The sequence below is a fragment of the Hypanus sabinus genome, chromosome 1 (assembly GCF_030144855.1).
Source record: "Hypanus sabinus isolate sHypSab1 chromosome 1, sHypSab1.hap1, whole genome shotgun sequence".
Lineage (NCBI taxonomy): Eukaryota > Metazoa > Chordata > Chondrichthyes > Myliobatiformes > Dasyatidae > Hypanus > Hypanus sabinus.
The window spans coordinates 62,263,968-62,286,912 of record NC_082706.1 but is presented as its reverse complement, the minus strand read 5'-3'; the positions used below and the strand labels follow the sequence as shown (position 1 = coordinate 62,286,912).

The 22,945-nt window shown below is 43.1% G+C and overlaps 1 protein-coding gene across 3 annotated transcripts in view; it reads left to right on the top strand.

The window, feature by feature from the left end:
- The window catches only part of ndc80 (NDC80 kinetochore complex component), a 114,987-nt gene extending 93,304 nt beyond the window's left edge, over positions 1–21,683 (top strand). For all 3 annotated transcript variants that reach the window (XM_059974835.1, XM_059975005.1, XM_059974924.1), the window contains exons 15-17: positions 8,210–8,349; positions 18,274–18,376; positions 21,226–21,683. In XM_059974835.1, the coding sequence (XP_059830818.1) occupies positions 8,210–8,349; positions 18,274–18,376; positions 21,226–21,363 (381 nt within the window). In that variant the 3' untranslated portion in view covers positions 21,364–21,683. The remainder of the gene's footprint in view (positions 1–8,209; positions 8,350–18,273; positions 18,377–21,225) is intronic.
- The last annotated feature ends 1,262 nt before the right edge of the window (positions 21,684–22,945 follow it).

The window sequence follows — 22,945 nt, the reverse complement described above, 5'->3', positions numbered from 1 at the left end:
GCCTGAGGTGCTGATGTGCGACAGAGGTGATCAAGGGGCTCTTAGGTATACATTGACAGATGCGTATGGTGTAGGCAGAAGCAATCAGTTGGTAGACTTGGAGAGGTTGAAAACTAATTTGGCGGGGGGGTGGGAATCAGAGGGTGGACAGTTGGTGTACAAGTACTTGCAGCATACAGAGACACTGAGCAAGGAACAGGGAGGTGGGGAGTGGCATTGTTAATCAGGGTTAGTTTGACAGTTGCAGAAAGGGAGCAGATTGTGAAGCCTGTGTCTATTGAGTCAAAAACAGGAAGGGAGAAATTATTAGAACCATAGAACATTACAGCACAGAAACAGGCCTTTCTGCCCTTCTTGGCTGTGCTGAACCATTTTTCTGCCAGGTCCCACTGACCTGCACCTGGACCATATCCCTCCATACACCTCTCATCCATGTACCTGTCCAAGTTTTTCTTAAATGTTAAAAATGAGCCCACATTTACAACTTCATCTGGCAGCTCATTCCACACTCCCACCACTCTCTGTAAAGAAGCCCCCGCAATGTTCCCTTTAAACTTTTTCCCCCTTCATCCTTAACCCATGTCCTCTAGTTATTTTTTTTCTGCTAGCCTCAGTGGAAAAAGCCTGCTTGCATTCACTCTATCTATAACCCATCATAATTTTATATACCTCTATCAAATCTCCCCTCATTCTTCTATGCTCCAGGGAATAAAGTCCTAACCAATTCAACCTTTCTCTGTAACTCAGTTTCTCAAGTCCCGGCAACATCCTTGTAAACCTTCCCTGCACTCTTTGAACCATATTAATATCCTTCCTGTAATTTGGTGACCAAAACTGTGCACAATACTCCAAATTTGGCCTCGCCAATGTCTTATTCAAGTCAAGTCAACTTTTATTGTCATTTTGACCATAACTGCTGGTACAGTGCATAGTAAAAATGAGATTACATTTTTCAGGACCATGGCACAGTACAAAAACTAGACTGAACTATGTAATAAAAAAAAACAACACAGAGAAAGCTACACTAGACTACAGGCCTACACTGGACTGCATAAAGTGCATAAAAACAGTGCAGACATTACAATAAATAATAAACAGGACAGTAGGGCAAGGTGTCAGTCCAGGCTTCAGGTATTGAGGAGTCTGATAGCTTGGGGGAAGAAACTGTTACATAGTCTGGTCATGTGAGCCCGAATGCTTCGGAGCCTTTTCCCAGAAGGCAGGACGGAGAAGAGATTGTATGAGGGGTGCATGGGGTCCTTCATAATGCTGTTTCTTTTGCGGATGCAGCGTGTAGTGTAAATGTCCGTGATGGCAGGAAGAGAGACCCCGATGATCTTCTCGGCTGACCTCACTATCCGCTGCAGGGTCTTGCAGTCCAAGATGGTGCAATTTCTGAACCAGGCAGTGATGCAGCTGCTCAGGATGCTCTCAGTACAACCCCTGTAGAATGTGATCAGGATGGGGTGTGGGCCAATGTACCAAAAGCTCTCTTTACTACCCTAGCTACCTGTGATACCACTTTTAGGGAATTTTGTATCTGTATTCCCAGATCCCTCTGTTCTACTGCACTCCTCGGTGCCCTATCATTTACCTTGTAGGTTCTACCTTGGTTTGTCCTTCCAAAGTGCAATACCCCACATTTGTCTGTATTAAACTCCATCTGCCATTTTTCAGCCCATTTTTTTCAGCTGGTCCAGATCCCTCTGCAAGCTTTGAAAACCTTCCTCACTGTCCACTGCACCTCCAATCTTTGTATCATCAGCAAATTTGCTGATCCAATTTACCACATTATCATCCAGATCATTGATATAGATGACAAATAACAATGGACCCAGGACTGATCCCTGTGGCACACCACTAGTCACAGGCCTCCACTCAGAGAAGCAATCCTCCACTACCACTCTCTGGCTTCTCCCATTGAGCCAGTGTCTAATCCAATTTACTACCTCACCATGTATACCTAGCGACTGAATCTTCCTAACTAACCTCCCATGCGGGACCTTGTCAAAGGCTTTACTGAAGTCCATGTAGACAACATCCACTGCCTTCCCTTCATCCACTTTCCTTGTAAGCTTCTTGAAAAACTCTAATAGATTTGTTAAATATGACCTACCACGCACAAAGCCATGTTGACTCTCCCTAATAAGTCCCTGTCTATTTAAATACTTGTAGATCCTATCTCTTCGTACTCATTCCAATAATTTACCTATTACCGACGTCAAATTTTCCGGCCTGTAATTTCCCGGATTACTTTTAGGGCCTTTATTAAACAACGGAACAACATGAGCTATTCTCCAATCCTCCAGCACCTCACCCGTAGATACCGACATTTTAAATATATCTGCCAGGACCCCTGCAATTTCAACACTGGTCTCCTTCAAGGTCTGAGGGAATACCCTGTCAGGTCCTGGGGATTTATCTACTCTGATTTGTCTCAAGATAGCAAGCACCTCCTCCTGTTCAATCTGTATAGGTTCCATGACCTCACTACTTGTTTGCCTTAGTTCCATTGACTCCATGCCAGGTTCCTTGGTAAACACAGATGCAAAAAAACCATTTAAGATCTCCCTCATTTCTTGTGGTTCCATACATAGCCGACCACTCTGATCTTCAAGAGGACCAATTTTATCTCTTACTATCCTTTTGCTTTTAATATACCTGTAGAAGCTCTTTGGATTATCCTTCACCTTGACTGCCAAAGTTACCTCATGTCTTCTTTTAGCCCTCCTGATTTCTTTCTTAAGTATTTTTTTGCACTTTTTATACTTCAAGTACCTTATTTGCTCCCGGTCTCCTATACATGTCATACATCTCTCTCTTCTTCTTTATCAGAGTTCCAATATCCCTAGAGAACCAAGGTTCCTTATTCTTATTCACTTTGCTTTTAATCCTGACAGGAACATACAAACTCTGCACTCTCAGAATTTCTCCTTTGAAGGCCTACCATTTACCAATCACATCCCTGCCAGAGAACAACCTGTCCCAATCCACGCTTTTTAGATCCTTTCTCGTTTCTTCAAATTTGGCCTTTTTCCAGTTTAGAACCTCAACCCGAGGACCAGATCTATCTTTATCCATGATCAAGTTGAAACCAATGGTGTTATCATCACTGGAACCAAAGTGTTCCCCTACACACACTTCCGTCACCTGTCCTAACTCGTTTCCTAATAGGAGATCTAATATTGCATCCTCTCTGGACGGTACCGCTATATATTGATTTAGAAAACTTTCCTGAAAACATTTTATAAACTCTAACCCGTCTAGACCTTTAACAGTATGGGAGTCCCAATCAATACGTAGAAAGTTAAAATTCCCTATCACAACTTTGTTTCCTGCAGTTGTCTACTATCTCTCTGCAGATTTGCTCCTCCAATTCTCGCTGACTATTGGGTGGTCTGTAATAAAACCCTATTAATGTGGTCATACCTTTCCTGTTTCTCAGCTCCACCCATATGGCCTCAGTAAACAAGCCCTCTAATCTGTCCTGCCTGAGCACTACTGTAATCCCCCCACCCTTCACGTCTGAAACATCGGAACCCTGGAACACTGAGCTGCCAGTCCTGCCCCTCCTGTAGCTAAGTTCCACCAATGGCTACAATGTCATAATTCCAAGTGTCAATTCACACCCTCAGCTCATCAGCCTTCCCCACAATACTCCTTGCATTGAAATTGACACACCTCAGAAGATTATTACCACCACACACAACCCTTCTATTTGTGACTTTGCATGAACCTTTAATATCATTTATTTTCACCCCCACTCCACGATCTACTCTGGTTCCCATCCCCCTGCAAATCTAGTTTTAAACTACCCCCCCCCCCCACCCACATAGCACTAAGAAACCTCCCTGCAAGGATATTGGTCCCCCTGTAGTTCAGGTGTAACCTGACTCTCTTGTACAGGTCCCACCTGCCCCAGAAGAGGTCCCAATGATCCTGAAATCTGAAACCCTGCCCCCTGCACCAGTTCCTCAGCCACGTGTTCATCCTCCAGAGCATCCTATTCTTACCCTCACTGGCTCATGGCACAGGTAGCAATCCTGAGATTACCACCCTCGAGGTCCTGCTTTTAACTTCCTACCAAGCTCTCTATACTCACTCTTCAGGACCTCCTCACTCTTTCTTCCTACATCATTGGTACCGATGTGTACCATGACATCTGGCTGCTCACCCTCCCACTTCAGAATGCTGTGCATGCAATTAGAGACATCCCTGACCCTGGCACCCAGGAGGCAACAAACCATCCGGGAGTCTCTGTCACGACCACAGAACCTCCTGTCTGTACCTCTAACTATAGAGTTCCCTATCACTACCGCTCTCCTCTTGTCCCCCCTCCCTTCTGCACTGCAGAACCAGACTCAGTGCCAGAGATCTGGCTGCCACAGCTTGTCCCAAGTAAGCCATCCCCCCCCCCCCACAACAGTATCCAAATTGGTATACTTGTTGTTGAGGGGAATGGCCACAGAGCCACTGCTCTACCTGCCCTTCCCCCTTCCCTCGCCTGACGGTAACCCAATTACCTGTGCTCTGCTCCTTTGGCGTAACTACCTCCCTGAAACTACTGTCTATAAACTTATCATTCTCATGAATGATCTGGAGGTCATCCAGCTCCTGTTCCAGTTCCCTGAGCGGTCTGTTAGGAGCTGCAGCTGGATGCTCTTCTTGCAGGTGTCATTGTCTTCCCACATCCTGTAAGAGGAGCATTCCAACATCCTGCCTGGCATTCTCTCTACTCTAAATGAACAAAACAAAACTTACCAGAACCTACCCTTGCCTCTGCCTGTTCACACCGAAGCTTGTTGAGCCAAAGCCGACCCACTCTGACTCAGTCCACTCTGTTGTATGTTGCGGTCTCTTTTTTTTTTAAACCTTTGGTGTGCTACATCATGTGTCTGCACAGTCTAGCCTCTGCTCCCCGATCGGTTAGAGAAAATGGCTTCTCTCCGAGATGTCTTTAGTCCTTCACTCTTTGCCTCTTGTTTCGATTTAAAAGACCGTTGAAAAATTCCTCTCCTTTTTAAACCTTTGTTGTGCTACATCACGCGCCTGCACAGTCTAGCCTCTTTTCCCCAATCAGTAAAAAAAAAAATTGGCTTCTCTCCGAGATGTCTTTAGTCCTTCACTCTCAGCCACTTGCTTCGATTCTATTGGAGTTATTCAATAGACCCTACAATAGCAACAGGGAAATTGAGGAACAGATTGGGAGGCAGATTTTGGAAAGGTGCAATAATAAGAAGATTGTCATGGGTGACTTCACTTTCCCTAATACTGATTGACACCTCCTTAGTGCAAAAGGTTTGGATGGGGTGGAATTTGTTTGGTGTGCCTAGGTCTGACTGGATATATCAACAAGCTGATGAGAGGACAGGCCTTACTGGATCCGGTGCAAGGCAATGCAATCAGATCTCTTAGTGGAAGAGCATTTAAGAGACGGTGACCACAACTGACTGATCTTTGCCATAGCTTTGGAAAGGGATAGGAGCAGACAGTATGGGTAAGGTTTTAATTGGGGGAGAGAGAAATTATGCTATTAGGCAGGAACTTGGGAGCATAAGTTAGGAAGTACTTGTGGAAATGCACAATGGAAATGTGGTGGTTGTTCCGAATTGGATTAAAGAAATATCCAAGATGTATGTGAAGAACAGGAGGATGACTAGGGTGAGGGAAGAACTGATCAGGGATAGAGGAGGAAATAAGTCCCTGCAGTCAGAGGAGAAAGGTGGGTCCTTAATGACATCCCTGACAAAGGGTCTCAGTCTGAAACGTCGACAGTGCTTCTCCTTATAGATGCTGCCTGGCTGCTGTGTTCCACCAGCATTTTGTGTGTTGTTCCTTAATGATTACTTTGTTTCAGTCTTCCCCAGTGTGAGGAACCTTGAATTAAAACTGGCTGATATGCTGAACCATATCTATGTTAAGAAAGAGGATATGCTGAAACTTTTGAAAAAGATTAGGTTGCTTACATCCCTGGGATTGGACACGATATACTCCAGCTTGCTGTGGGAAGCAAGGGAAGAGTTTGACGTGTTTTGGTGATGACCTTTGCGTCCTTACTCGCTACGGGAATAGTACCAGATGGCTGGAGGGTGGTATATATTACTCCTTTGTTCAAAAAAGGCAATAGGGATAACACTGGGATTTATAGACCAATGAGTCTTATTTCCGTGTTTGGCAAGTTATTGGAGAAGATTCTTAGAGACAAAATAATTAGGGAGAGTCATCATGGCTTTGTGAAGGGCAGATCATGCCTCATGAGCCTGATTGAATTCTTTAAGAGTGTGAAATTGATGAAGGTAGGACCTTGGATGTGCTAAAATGTATTTTAGTAAGGCTGTTGATAAAGTTCCTCATGGTAGACTCATCCAGAAAATCAGGAGGCGGGGATCCAGGAAAACTTAACTGGGTGGATACAGAGTGATGTTGCACCTCTATAAAATCCTGGTTTAGCTACACTTGTATTTAATTCTGGTCGCCATTATAGGAGTGATGTGGAAGATTCACAGAAGGTGCAGAGGGAATTCACTGGGATGCTGCCCGTCTTGTGAGGATAGGATGAGCAAGCTCTAGCTTTTCACTTTGGAGCAAAGGAGGATAACTGGTGACTTGAAAGAGGTTTTAAAACAGGGGCATTTGAGACTTAGGCACGTGCATGATAGAAAAATAAAGGACTACATAGGAGGAGAGGCTTGCGTTGATCGAAGTGGGTTATAAGTGTTGACAATTCATCAATACATCTAGGCGAGGCAACTCACTACGCAGCTCTTAATTAATCAAAGCTCATACTCTATTGTCTCTGCATAAGCAACAGTGTAGCTACGTTAACCCCTGGCCAACAACTTAAAATATAAATTCTACTGCTCCCTCTGTACCAGTACTTACTTGAGTCACTTTTCCAATTTATAACAGGGAAACAGAGATCTCCTGTTGGCCGGATGATCAATCCTTTCTCCCAACCCCTGGGTGGGGATCCTTCCTTGCAATACTTGGTCTCTAGAGTTCTTGCTCCTTTGCATTTGAAGCTCCTTACTTTTCAACACTTATCAGTTCAAAAGTTGCGCTTCAATCTTGTTGGCTTCAGCTTATCTGACTGAACTATGTCAGATTCCCACTGGATGTAGTCCAAGAGCTACACAACTTCGTGCCCCAGGTGACTTTTGTTCTATTCAAGTCTGGTTCAAACTAGATAAACCAGGTCACCAAGACACTGGGCTGAGATTGCGAGATTATTCCTGCAAACCTGCCATTGTGCACAACAAACAGCTTATCTGAGGATGGTCTCAGGTTTAGCAGATCAGTGGTGCAAACTCCTTGAGTGCATGTTCGATTGCTCTGATTAAATTATCGCAGAGCAAGAATCAGTTCATCTAACAATTCTCAAAATAGAAGTTACAGAGCAGCTTCACAAAATGGCAGCCTTCATTCCTTTAAGCACACAGCAACATTTTGTGTGTGTTGTTTGAATTTCCAGCATCTGCAGATTTCCTCATGTTAGCAAGAACAAAGACTACTTCCACAGTCCTTGACCCATTTGAGTTTGATGTTTTCCACATTTTAATTCCTGCATGGCCAACGAAAAGTTAACATAACATTGTGGGCCAAATGGTTTGTACTTTGCTGTGTTCAGTTTTCCTAACTGATTATTTATTTCATGATTAATTATTGTCTGGAACATAGGTAAATAACCTCACCTGTAGTTTCCTGCCTCCATTTTTGAAGAAGGTTTTACTTTCAGTGTTCTGGTACTTTTCTGGGTCTTAGCGAATTCTAACATTTTTTTAGCAATGGGTCTGTTATCTCTCTAGCCACTTCCTTTAAAACACTAGCGTGCAGTCCATCAAGTCCTGATGAGTTGTCTGCCTGTTATCCACTAAATTTCTCTTGTTGGGGCTAGTGAGTTATGGGCATGGTACGTTGATGCCAGAAGTGTGGCGATATTAGCGGCTGCTCCCTCCACGATCGGGGAACTATGATGCAAACAGCACATTTTACTCTTTCAGTGTTCTGATGTAAATTTGACAAATATCTTAGAGGCTATTTCTGGTATGTTCGTGGACTATCTTCACCTGTCCCGTGGCATCGATTTACAATAAAGTGCTGTGAAACAGTTAATGGCATGCAAAGTGAATATCGACAGGATAAAATATATGCAAAACCAACTCTCAACTTGATTTGGAAAAATTGAAAATATAAATTGAATTACTTGCAGGAAGATGATCGAAAAATGGCAAAACAAGTTGAAGAGCTTGAATCTCTGGAAAACAAAAAAAGGTTTTTGCAGAAGACCTCAAAGACCATGAAGGAAGAATTAGATGAAGCAATTGGACAACTGAAAGCAGCTAAATACCGGTTTGTACAGGTTCATTTGTCATAGTATTGGGAGAGGTGGTTTAGTCAATAGAATCTATAATAAAAATATAATTTCCATTTAAGATTTCACTTCTCAGTTTTCTGACTTTATTTAGGATTTGATAATTGATTAAGATTATAAGCTCAAAACTAGTAAGAACAGACCATAAGACTAAGGAGCAGAAGTCGGCCATTCAGCCCATCAAGTCTGCTCCGCCATTTTATCATGAGCTGATCCATCCTCCCATTTAGTCACACTCCCCCGCCTTCTCACCATAACTTTTGATGCCCTGGCTACTCAGATACTTATCAATCTCTGCCTTAAATACACCCAATGACTTAGCCTCCACTGCCGCCTGTGACAACAAATTCCATAGATTCACCACCCTCTGGCTAAAAAATTTTCTTTACTTCTCTGTTCTGAATGGGTGCCCTTCAATCCTAAGTCATACCCTCTTGTACCATGGGAAACAACTTTGCCACATCCACTCTGTCCATGCCTTTTAACATTTGAAATGTTTCTGAGGTTCACCCTCATTCTTCTAAACTCCAAGGAGTACAGTCCAAGAGCAGTCATGTTCCTCATATGGTAACCCTCTCATTCCTGGAATGATTCTAGTGAATCTTCTCTGAACCCTCTCCAATGTCAGCACATCCTTTCTTAAATAAGGAGCCCAAAACTGCACACAGTACTCCAAGTGAGGTCTTACCAGTGCCTTATAGAGCCTCAACATCACATCCCTGCTCCAATGCTGTATTCCTCTAGAAATGAATGCCAATATTGCATTCCTCTTCTTCACCACCGACTCAACCTGCAGGTTAACCATAAGGGTATACCGCACGAGGACTCCCAAGTCCCGTTGCATCTCAGAACTTTGAATTCTCTCCCTGTTTAAATAATAGTCTACCCATTTATTTCTTCTACCAAAGTGCATGACCGTACATTTTCTGACATTGTATTCTCCCAATCTATCCAAGTCTCTTTGCAGACTCTTTGTTTCCTCAGCACTACCGGCCCCTCCACCTATCTTTGTATCATCAGCAAACTTGGCCACAAAGCCATCTGTTCCATAATCCAAGTCATTGATATACAAAGTAAAAAGAAGTGGCCCCAACACGGACCCCTGTGGAACACCACTGGTAACCCGCAGCCAACCAGAATGGGATCCCTTTATTCCCACTTTCTATTTCCTGCCAATCAGCCAACGCTCTATCCATGTATGTAACTTTCCCATAATTCCATGGGCTCTTGCTTAGCAGCCTCATGTCTGGCACCTTGTCAGAGGCCTTCTGAAAATCCAAATACACAACATCTACTGCATCTTCCTTGTCTAGCCTACTTGTAATTTCCTCAAAGAATTGCACTAGGTTTGTCAGACAGGAATTTCCTTTAAGGAAACCATGCTAAGTTCTGCCTATCTTGTCATATGCCTCCAGGTACTCTGTAACCTCATCCTTGACAATCAACTCCAACAACTTCCCAACCACCAATGTCAAGCTAACAGGTCTATAATTTCCTTTTTGCTTCCATGCCCCCTTCTTAAATAGTGGAGTGACATTTGAAATCTTCCAGTCCTCCAGAACCATGCCAGAATCTATTGACTTTTGAAAGATCATTGCTAATGCCTCTGCAATCTCCACTTCAGAACAGGAGGGTGCATTCCATCTGGTTCGGGAGATTTACCCTTAGAATATTCAGCTTCCTGAGTACTTTCTCTGTCGTAATTGTGACCGCACACACTTCTCTTCCCTGACACCCTTGAGTGTCTGGAATACTGCTGATGTCTTTCTCAGTGAAGACTGATGCAAAATACTCGTCCAGTTCCTCCGCCATCTCCTTACCTCCCATTACAATTCCTCCAGCATAATTTTCTATTGGTCCTATATCTACTCTCATCTGTCTTTTACTCTTTATATACTTGAAAAAGCTTTTAGTATCCTCTTTGATATTACTTGCTAGCTTCCTTTTATAGTTAATCTTTTCTCTCTTAATGACTTTCTTAGTTTCCTTTTGTAAGCTTTTAAAAACTTTCCAATCCTCTGTCTTCCCACTAATTTTTGCTTCCTTGTATGCCCTCTCCTTTGCTTTTACTTTGACTTTGATTTCTCTTGTCAGCCACGGTTGCATCCTTTTTCCATTCGAAATTTTTTTTTTTGGAATATATCTGTCTTGCACCTTCCTCACTTCTCGCATAAACTCCAGCCACTGCTGCTCTGCTGTCCTTCTCACTAGTGTTCCTTTCCAGTCAACTTTGGCCAGTTCCTCTCTCATGCCACTGTAATATCCTTTACTCCACTGAAATACCGACACATCGGATTTCGGCTTCTCTTTCTCAAATTTCACAGTGAACTCAATTTTGTTGTGATCACTGCCTCCTAAGGGTTCCTTCAACTCAATCTCTCTAATCACCTCTGGTTCATTATACAAAACCCGATCCAGTACAGCCGATCCCCTAGTGGGCTCAACAAGTTGTTCTAAAAAGCCATCTCGTAGAAATTCTACAAATTCTCTCTCTTGAGATCCAGTGCCGACCTGATTTTCCCAATCCACTCGCATGTTAAAATCCCCTACAATTATCATAACACTGCCTTTCTGGCAAGCCTTCTCTATTTCCTGACTTAATTTGTAGTTCACATCACTGCAGCTATTTGGAGGCCTGTAGATAACTGCCATCAGGGTCCTTTTACCCCTGCGATTTCTTAGCTCAACCCATAGAGATTCTGTACCTTCCGATCCTATGTCACCTCTTTCTAATGATTTAATATCATTTCTTACCAATAAAGCCACGCTACCCCCTCTGCCCACCTGCCTATTCTTCTGATACACCATGTATCCTTGGACATTCAGCTCCCAGAGACATGCATCCTTTAGCCACATCTCAATGATGGCCACAATATCATACCCGCCAATCTGTAGCTGTACAACAAGATCATCCACCTTATTCCTTATGCTGCATGCATTTAAGTATAACACCTTAAGTACAGTGTTTGGTATTTTTTTGCTTTGATTGCACTGCAACTCATCCCAATGGCTGCAAATTTGCCCCATCACTTGCCTGTCCTTCCTGACATCTTTACTGCTCACTATCTTAGATTTATTTCTGTTTTCCCCCTCCTCCACTCTATCAGGTTCCCAGACCCCTGACAAATTAGTTTAAACCGTCTCTAACAGCTCTATTAAACCTTCCCAACAGGATATTGGTCCCCTTCAGGTTCAGGTGTAACCCATCCTTTTTGAACAGGTCATACTTCCCCCAGAAGAGATCCCAATGATCCAACAATCTGAAGCCCTGCCCCCTGCACCAGTCTCTCAGCCACGCATTCATCTGCCTGATCCTTCTATTCTTGTCCTCGCTAGCACATGACTCAGGTAGCAATCCTGAGATTACTACCCTGGAGGTCCTGCTTCTCAACTTCCTTCCTAGCTCCTGGAAATCTCTCTTCAGGACCTTCTCCCTTTTCCTATCTGTGTCACTGGTACCAACATGTACCAAGTCAAATCACTTTTATTGTCATTTGGACCATAACTGCTGGTACAGTACATAGTGAAAATGAGACAACGTTTTTCAGGACCATGGTTTTACATGACACAGTACAAAAACTAGACTGAACTACATAATAAAAAAAAACCACAGAGAAATCTACACTGGACTGCATAAAGTGCACAAAAACAGTGCAGGCATTACAATAAATAATAAACAGGACAGTAGGGCAAGGTGTCAGTCCAGGCTTTGGGTATTGAGGAGTCTGATAGCTTGGGGGAAGAAACTGTTACATAGTCTGGCCGTGAGAGCCCGAATGCTTCAGAGCCTTTTCCTAGATGACAGGAGGGAGAAGAGATTGTATGAGGGGTGCATGGGGTCCTTCATAATGCTGTTTCCTTTGCGGATGCAGTGTGTAGTGTAAATGTCCATGATGGCAGGAAGAGAGACCCCGATGATCTTCTCAGCTGACCTCACTATCCGCTGCAGGGTCGTGCAATCCGAGATGATGCAATTTCCGAACCAGGCAGTGATGCAGCTGCTCAGGATGCTCTCAATACAACCCCTGTAGAATGTGATGAGGATGGGGGGGGGGATGGACTTTCTCAGCCTTTGCAGAAAGTAAAGTGCTGCTGGGCTTTCTTTGCTATGGAGCTGGTGTTGAGGAACCAGGTGAGATTCTCCGTCAGAAGAACACCAAGAAATTTGGTGCTCTTTACGATCTCTACCGAGGAGCCATTGAAGAAAGCTGGCTGCTCGCCCTCTCCCTTCAGAATATTCTGGACCCGATCTGAGACATCCCATACTCTGGCACCTGGGAGGCAACACACCATCCGGGTATCTCTATCAGGCTCACAGAATCTGTCTGTTCCCCTAACTATGGAATCCCTTATGAATACCGCATTCCTCATCTCCCTCCTTCCATCCTGCACAATAGCGCCAGGTTCAGTGCCAGAGACCCGGTCACCATGTCCGTCCCCTGTCAGGTCATCCCCCTCAACAACATCCAAAACAATATACGTTGCTTGGGGGGGGGGGGGGGGGGGAGGTGCAGCCACAGGGGTGCTCTCCACTATCTGGGCATTTCCCTTCCCTCTCCTGACAGTCACCCAGTTTTCTGACCCTTGTAGCCTGGAGATGACTACCTCCCTGTAGCTGCTGTCTATCACCTCTTCACTTCCCCTAATAAGCAGTCGGTCAGCAAGCTGCAGCTCCAGATCCCTAACACATTCTCTGAGGAGCTGCGTCTCGGTGCACCTGGCGCAAATGTGGCCATCAGGGTGTCTGGAGTTCTCCCAGGATTCCCACATCTGACATCCTGAACAAAGCACTAACCCTGCTAACATGCTACCTAATTCTACAGGAATGAAACAAGGAAAAATAAGTCTACTCACCCACTTACCTCGCCAAACACACAAACTTTTTAAACCGTTAGCTGTGTGAGCCCTGCTGTTCCTCCATCTGTCTGGGCCGATTTGCCATGGGGTAAAAAAGACCACCTCCTAAGTTAATTAGATTAATTCAAGGAGCTGACCGGCCTTACTGGACTGGGAGCAAGCTCATCCTCTGCTCACTGAAGCCCCTCAAGCCAAAGCCTTCCTACTCTGTCTCCCAATGTTCCGCACCGTTAATCTGCTCGCTTTTTAAACTCTGCCGCTGTCTCAGAGGCCGACCTTCACGCGCTTGCGCAGTCGTGCCCCGTTCAAACTGCCGAAGAAATGACTAGGAGCATTGCCCTGAGAAGTCCCCAAACAGAGCTCTGTTGCTGGAAGTGGTTGCCAGATGGCAGAGAAAAAAGATATAAGCATGTGTTCAAAGCCGCTTTGATGAAATGCAACATTCCCACAGTTCCTTGGGTCACAGGAGCGTTGGAGGAGCAGAATCTTGGAGGCCATGCATTGGGAGGTCATGCTTCAGCAGCAGAAAGTGTGCACCCTGTCCTAGATTAACCAATTATAGTTCCATCAGCCACTATCTGCTCCATCTGTGGAGTCTGGCCTTGTGTGCCACCTCAGAAGCTACAATAGGGGAAGCAAGTTGTCCTTGAAGCTGAGCTGCCTCCTAAAGCGGACTAAATGCAGCTTGATGCGTTGTCATTAACACCATCCCTGACTTTGCTCTATTTATCTGGATAGGATTTGTCCTATTTATTGTGAGCTGGGATGTACTGTGGCATTTTTCAAATATTTTAAAATCTTATTAACACTTGTCATAGGATTTATAGTACACACAAAATCTTGTGCAAAGCAATTCGAGGCACATCTTCCTCTCACTTGAATTTTCCAATTGCCTGTTAAAGATTAAGGCTTTCTTCCAGTACAATCTTGCACAAGTTTTGACTGGCAGAGCTGAACCTTGCATTAGAGCCTTAGCTCCCAACTCATTGGCACGGCATAGGCCACTCCCAAAGCATTTGTCCAGCAACAGAAGCATGAAAGGCATTAAAGCAGAGATTCCTTCTCTCCTCTGTTTGTTAGCTATCAAATGTGTCATTTCATTTGAATATTTCAAATTCAGTTAGTCAATAACCTTCAGTTTCTCAAGAACTGTAAAAAAAATACAGTTGTCATTGAAAACATTCACATATACATTAATTAAATCAAAACTTTGTGCTTAAGTTTACCAATTCAGGATGGGAAATCTGTAAAGGTTAATGCCACCCAATAGATTTCATGGGGAGTCTTGTGAATAATAATGATCAGCTTAGGGGCAGAAAACAGTAGCTGAATAGTTTGTAGGTATTTAAGTCTGATATAGGGTTTGATATTTATGAAACTAGATCAGCATGGAATAGGAGAAATAATATAATCCTCAGAAATTTTAATCTATAATTGACTCCACAGATAAAATGGATTCTAACAATGTAGATAATAAATTGCTGGAATGTATCTGGGAATGATTTCTGCATCATTATGGTGAGGGATCAACAGGCTTTTCCTTACATGTACTGGGCTAGAAATAGGAAGATTGTACAGTTTAACACACGGCTAAGGAGTTGTTGGAGGAGGATAGGCTTCAGACTTTTGGATAATTGGGTTCTCTTCCAGGGACGGTGGCTAATATGCTATTGGCAAGATTTGCTAGAAGAGCATGGGCGTGGGGGTGAGGAGGTTTAAACTAGAGTTGCAGGGAGATGGGAACCAGAGTGCCAGAACAGGTAGTAGATGGATATGAGAAATGTTGTTGAGACCGCAGACAAATCCAGGAATGGAAAAGAGTTGAGATGTTATGTTGAAGTAGTTTGAAGCATTGTTGAGGCCTAATTAGGAGTATTGTGCTGTTTTGGTCACCTACTTCTAGGAAAGATTGAAAGAGTACAGAGGAAATTTGCAAAGCTGTTGCAGGACTCAGAGGATATGATTTATAAGGAAAGAGTGAGTAGGTTAGTTTATTCCTTAGAATATAGACGATTAAGGGGAGTTTTGATAGAGGTGCACAAAATTATTAGGGTAAATGCAAGCTAGCTTTGATAGTCTTTCATGAGCTGGAGTTGGCTGCACTTCCCGCAAGTGTAGTCATCAGGAAGACTATCAGGTTCCGTGAATTCCCACATCCACTGCCATACTTGCACAATGGGCCACCAAGACCAAATCTTCTAACCTGTTTCCTTGGCCTCAGCCTCTTCTCATCGAAGCCTCTTGAGTTAAAGCCTGAAGCTCCTACTCTCACCGCTGGCCTACTCCCAACAATAGCCGCCTGCTTGTCCCTTCCGTACTTTTATTTATTTCACAGTGCTCTGCTCCCAACACTGACTGGACCTCTGGAACTCAGTTCCTCAACTAATGAAGGCCAGCACACCATACTCATCCTTAACAACGTCAAAAATCTAAGAGGCATCTTTGCAAGATCTATTAACATAGAAACCAAGATCCCACATTCCCTCCATAATTAAATATCCTGCATTTAACCATGCATTCTGCCTTCAAGTTTGACTTTTGAAAGTGACCACACATTTCCAGATTGAACTCCACCGGCCTCTTCTCAGCCTAACCATGCATCCCATCAATGCCACACTGTAGCCAACGAAAACCTCAACAATCCACAAGACCACCAACCTTCATGTCTTCTGGAAACTTACTGACATGTTTGCTATGTACAAAGTAATTCTGAATCCACACAGGTAAGTTTCCCTCATCCCATGTCTCATGACTTTCTGAATGAACGTACCATGGGGAACCTTGTCAAATATCAAGAACGATATGCATCATATAAACTACTCTGCCTTTATTGATATGTTTTGACACTTCCTCAAATAATTCAATCAGGCTCATGAGGCATGACCTGACACTCTCAAAGACATGCAGTTATGTCTAATCTGGAAAGTTTCCTTAATCAGTAGATAGAAGTCCCAAAGAGAGAGTGCAACACTTGATCTCCTATTAAGGAATGAGAGAGGCTTGATGATAGTTTGTGTAATGGAACAGTTTCCATCTTGTGATCGCTATTAGTTTCAAGGCAATTATGGATAAGGATAGGTCTGATCCTTGCGTTGAGATTCTAAATTGGAGAAAGGCTAATTTTGATGGTATCAGAAAGGATGTGGCGTGTGGATATGGACAGACTCGTTTCTGACAAAGGTGTACCTTTGGGAGACCTTCAAGAGTGAAATTTTGAGAGTACTAACCTTGTATGTGCCTGTCAGAATAAAAGGCAAAGATAATAGGTTTAGGGAACCTTGGTTTTGAGAAATATTGAGGTTAAGAAAAAAAGGAGGCACATAGCAGGTATAGGCAGGTAGGGACAAATGAGGTTCTTATGAAATATAAGAAATGCAAGTGAACACTTAAAGAAATCAGGAGGGCTAAAGAAAGGCAAGACGTTGCTCTAGCAGACAAGGTGAAGGAGAACCCCAAGGGTTTCCAGAGATATGTTCAGAACAAAAGGAAGATCAGAATGGTAACTTGTGTGGGGCCACAAGACAGAGGGCATCCTAGATGGATTTTTAATTTGCATCTGTATTTATTCGGGAGATATAGATGTGAGGCAAAGCAGTAGTAAGGTCATGGACCCTATACAAATTACAGAGGAGGTGGCATTTGCTTTCTTGAGGAAAATTAGGGTGGACCTATCCCCAGGGCCAGACAAGATGTTCCCTTGTACCCTGTTCGAGGCAAGTGCAGAAATTGCAGCCTATGTCTAAAATAAATAGCCTATGTCTGCTATTATAGGTATGATTTTTTATTCTATAATCTTAGTTAACAATTTAAGACTAAATGGGAGCAGGTGAATTTCCACCTTTCAGATAATTCCCCTTCTCCCACAGGTGCCTCTTGATCCACTGAGTTCCCAGTGTTTCTGCATTTGCCGTCTCTTGTGTCCTCCAACCTATCCAATCTCTTAAAAATGAAACATACAGTCCAAGCAACAAATTGGTGAATCTTCTCTGCACCTTCTGCAGTGCAATGCAAATACCCATGTCAGGATGGTGTTTGTTGACTATAGTTCAGTGCTTAACACCTTCATTTCCACAGTTGCATCGTTGTCTGGCATGGGGGGGGGGGGGGGAGGGCGTGGTGGCTACTGCACAGGATCAAAAGAAGCTGCAGAAATGAGTCAGCTCCATCTTGAGTACGAGTCTCTATTGTATCCAAGACACCTTCAAGGAGCAGTGCCTCAGAAAGGATTTGTCCACGATTAAAAGACATTCATCACCTAAGACCGTCAGCGATTCAGATACAGCTTCTTCCCCTCTGCAATCTGATTTCTAAATGGACAATAAGCCCAAGAACACTACCTCACTGTTTTAAATGTATACTACTTCTGTTTTGCACTATTTTTAATTTAACTTTAACATACGTAAATATACTTAGTGTAATTGATTTACCAATTTTTTTCTATATTATCATCTATTGCATTGTACTGTTGCACTAAATTAACAAATTTCACAACATATGCCAGTATTAGACATTTTGATTCTTATGATGTCTTGGTCAGAGCTGTACATAGTGCTCAAGGCTTGACCTAAGCAATGTTATAAAGCTGGAATATGACTTTATCTTACTTTCAGTGACACAGCTGATGAAAGCAAACATACCCATATGCCTTCATCGTTTTATCAATCTGTGCTGCCATTTTAAGGGATTTATGGGCTTGTACGTCAAGGTTCTTGTGTTCACTTGCCTTTTCCTTGTTTCAACTTCCAATATTCATCTTCCTGATAATCATTATTATTCAATGGCTTAAGACAATCCTTGCTACCCACAGGACAGGACTTTTGTCTTCAAACTTGTATTCCTACCTCTACATTCATATCCAAACATCAAAAACATCAAGGATGCCAGCACTAGCCCTTGCTAGGATCAGCATGAGAGTCCCAAGAATTCTCTCAGATTCTCAATGTTCTGCTCATGGGGAATGGGGGGTAATAAACTATTTCACTGCCAGATTCTGGGACAAATGTTACTCCTCTCTAAAAGGTTGTACTATATGATTTGCTTGCCAGGGCTGATGAAGTGGAGCTGAAGATCACAGAAGCAAAGAGAAAAGCGAAAAACGACTTGCACTTTGCCTTGGAGACAATGATCCAGCATGTTACCATTATAGAGGTGAGGATCTTAAAATTCATATAGCTGGTAAGAAAAATGTGTATGGGAAAGGTCTGTAATTTATACCTCTAGACCAAGTCATGGCCTTTTCAATTATGTCAATTAATTTCAGCTGGCTGGGCTGGAACCATTTGAGTGGCAGTGGGTGACCAGACCAGTACACAATGTTACAGAAACTATAAATAGGGTCAGTAATAAGAATCTTTTTCCTTTGCTAGTATTTAAAGCAAAGGGGAGACAAGACACCATAGCATGTTCCACAGAGATCTCAAAAGAGTGTTGATTTTGGAAGATGGGTCTGTGGCAAATATTCCATACTAGTTTTTGGGAGGACAATGTCAGAGTATTAGTGCATTTGGTAAAAGGCTGTATAGAGACAGAGAATAGCGTGGAAAGGTCCTTTCCAAATTACAGTTGTAAAAGGAGGACTCAATCCTTTGTGCTTAACTTCTTACAGCATATTGTAATTCTAAGGCCTTCCCTGCAGGATAGATTATTTTATTTTTGTTTAGAGATACTGCACAGTAACAGGTCCTTTTGGCCTGACAAGCCTGTGCCAAACAATTAACCTTCTAACCCATGTGTTTTTGGGATGTGGGAGAAAAGTGAAGCACCACAGGGAGAACTCTTTACCAACGGTGAAGGGAATTGAACTTGAGTCACTGATGTGTACGTATTTGTGCTGAATGTGAAACAAGAGGATAGGTCAATTAAATATGTAAATGGAAGAGCTTTAGATTTTGGGATCTCTGGGATTGTTTCTGGGGAAGATGGATGTGTACAAAAAATGCTGGACCTGTAACAAGCACTAAGTTCAAGTTTAATTGTCATTCAAACATACACATGTATGCAGCATTCGTCTGGGACAAAGTGCAAATCGCAGTGCCAACAGTCACACACGGCACATACGGCGTGTATAATAATAGCAGAAAAACATGGTTACAAAGAAATTAATTTTAAAGAAAATGTATAACCCAAATCCCTGAATGTCATGGCCTGTTGATTGATGCTGCATGGAAGTTGCCTGCAGCCATGTTTTTGTAAGAACAGCTTGCAGCTCACGTGTGCAGCTGTGGACAAATGGAGGGGACAAGCCCGACCCAGTAAGGAACACAGCAGCTATTTCTGCAACAGGCCATCCTGAGGCAAGCATTAAGGCCTTGTCCATGCAACAGCCAAGGCAACGCATCTCCACTGCCATCAGTCTCGCCAATAAACCAATGAATCAGACTCGTAGTATTCTACATTACCGATGTTCAACAATCACAACAAAAATATTCTAGCCAGCTACCTGCACTGTCCATTGGACTGTGCTCTGCGCACTGCCTCTGACATAGGCAATGTTGCCCTGTGTGCAATAAGTCCAGCCCTACTGCTATCGATCACCTGCCGTACTTGGTGTTCTTAATATCGAATTGTGTCTTGAGATCATAAAAAAGGCGTAAAAGATGAACAATTACACCTTTTCATTGAACCCAGAGAACCCCAAAAGGGGAGCAACCTTGTGGAAAAGAAAAGGTGAAATGTCCTTTGTGGAAAGGTTTACTGCTGCTGTTCAAGAGTGTTTGAAGCTAATGTGGCAGGTAAGTAGGAGACAGTGTAGAATGGTTGGCAGCAGGAGTTTGTTCAATAGACTCAAAGGAAAAGCAAGTCAATGCAGCAGGAGTGGCAGATATGAGTGAGACGAATGGAAGAGTGACGTGTCTATTTTAATCAAGATTAGCAAGGCAAATGAACTGGGAGTATTGATTAGAATGTGTTTGTTTGCACAGAGACATGGTTGAGAGAAAGGCAACGCATTCAAATGGGGAGCTGATAATGATGGATTGTGCTTTCAGGTGGAATGTGGATGGGATGGAAAGATCAAAGAATAACATCTCGAGCTTCAGAGGCTGAACGCAGGTCTGAGAGATAGGATAGAGACAGTCATTTTCACAGGAGTGAAAATTGCATTTTAGTTGATAGGGAGACAATTAAAAGGAGTTGTGTGCAGCAGGACTTTTTTTATACAGTGGTGAGTATCTGAATTATTTTCCCAATGGTGGGGATGGGGGTGGTTTGATAACCAGAGGTAAGAGGTAATTGGATAGACACAGTGGATATGTAGATAATGGAGAAGCATGAATCCAGAAGTGAATTCATTGGTTTAATTCGGCATTGTTTCAGTGAAGTCATTGTGGGCCGCAGGGCTTGTTCCTGTGCTGTATCGTTCAGTTCCAACACTGCATAAGGCTGTATTGGGTGCATTCAATAACAGCTTTACCTGGAAGGGATGGTTTGAAATTGCTAGAATAAATAAAAATGCAATGATATTTTTAAGGTCTCCAGTTTCTGCCTACCCGGCAACAGAACTAAAGTGATAGTGATGTGCACCTCCTTGCAGTGCATGGTAATCCAGTTGTTTCATGGTTTTGTGAACTAATGACTAGAGTTATGCTCCATGTTTTTTTTATCATGTGGCATCTTTGATGGGACTGATTTTATGTTCTCAATAGTGATTACACGTAGCCACTGAATAATATTGCCATGGCTTGGGCAGGGTATCCATCTACAGACATATTGCATGTCCGTTCTGCTGGCCATTTTTCTACTGGGTTTATGAACTTCCCAGCTTGTGTACAAGTCACTTAGTGCTCACCAGTTAGCAGAGTCAGGGCACTCCACTGGTCAAGCTTGATACTGCGATTAGAATCTGAAATGCATTGGGTGGGTGTTGGTTTGCAAGTGACTTTGGTTTCCTATGGCTTTACACTTTGGGCCATGACAGTTCCTGATTTAAAGGTCAAATATTCATTTGCGACGCTTTCCTTTAAGGATACACTTTTTAAAAAGTGTTTTATTTCATTTAGAATTACCTTGAAGATTATCAAAGGAGTGCTGCAAGAGACCATGAAGAACTCTTGAAAGAAGACTTTTTAAAGGATCTTCAGTGCATAACTGAATCGTGTAAAGAGAAGAGTAATTCTGTGTGCGCTTTGGCCAGTTAACATTGTACAGGGTTCTGTTTCTGTGTTCATTTTATATTAAGAAATAAGTTCACATTGTTGCAGTTGTAGGTTGTCTTCTGGCTGGTCAAACAATTGTTAGATGCAGTAGAAAGTACATGCTTAATCTAACTTCTAAACAAGAAATGTATTCCTGAATTTATCAGCAAAATTATTCAAGTAAATCCATAGGATAACCTGCAAAAAGCGCTTTGTAGCCTAGACTGTTTATTCTATTGAGGTCATCAGTGCAAGACTGCAAGTACACAGAATATGTTAAGAATTATTGTTGTAAAATTCATAATAAACTAGCATCAGATGAAATGGAGTAATTCAAAATTCTGTCTCTTGTTTACAGCTTATTTTAAGAACTTATATCATTAAAATAGAATTAAATGCTGGAAACCCATTGGGCCACAGCTGCTCAGGGAGAAACTTTCCGTTTCAGTCAATCTGTCTTCAGGGTTAGGGTTACAAATTAAATCCATTCGTAGAGAGGTGGCGAGAACAAAGGGAATGCTTTGGGGTTGGACTGTGCCCAATCAGTAAACGGGATTCATTAGAAAAAGTGAATAAAAATGAGGCAGGGGCAAGCAGAGCAGTCATTGTGTGAGTGGGCCTCTGTTAGAGTGGGGAGGCTGTGGCTCATCAGGCTTAGGCGAGCCAAGTTTCTAATTTTTTATTCATTCCTCGTTAGGGCACAGTTACCGCAGTGAGAATGGCTCCAAGTGTAGTGTTCTTTGTTTGAGATGTGAGAATTCTGAGAGACCTCCAGCTTCCCGGATAGCCACATCTGCCCAGGTGCACTGAGCTGCCGTTCCTCAGAAAACGTGCTTAGCAATTGGTGCTGCAGCTAGGTGAACTTCAACTCTCAGGCTGAGATAGGAGCCATCTCCCAGCTTGCAAGAGGCAGGTAACTGCATAACTGTCAGTAGAAGAAAGGGAAATGGGCAGCCAGTACAGAGTACTCCTGTGGCCATTCTCCTCAGTAATAGTATTTTGGATATTGTTGAGGGTATGACCAACCAGGGGAACTGCAGCGACCGGGTATCTCGCACTGCCTGTGGTGCTGCAGTTTGGAAGGGAAAAGAGCTGAAGAGGACTGCAGTAGTGTTAGGAGATTCCATAGTTACAGGAAAAGGGACAAGAATCTGCGGACACAACACGCAGATGGTATATTGCCTTCTAGGTGCCGGGATCAGGAATGTCTTGGATCAGATCCATGGCATTCTAAAGGGGGAGGGTAAGCAGCCAGAGGTTTGGGTACATATCGGCACCAATGACATAGGTAGGAAAGGTGAGGAGGCCCTGAAGAGAGATTTTAGGGAGCTAGGTAGAAAGTTGAAAAACTTCCAGGGTAATCACTGGATTGCTGCCTGTATCACATGTCAGTGAGGGTAAGATTAGGAACATTTGGCAGGGGTCAGATTTCTGGATCATTGGAACCCCTTCTGGGAAAGGTACAACTTATACCAAAGGGATAGGTTACACCTGAACCCGAGGGGGACCAATGCCCTTGTGGGCAGGTATGCTAGAGCTGTTCCTGAGGATTTAAACTAACTTGGCAGGGGGATGCGAATCAGAC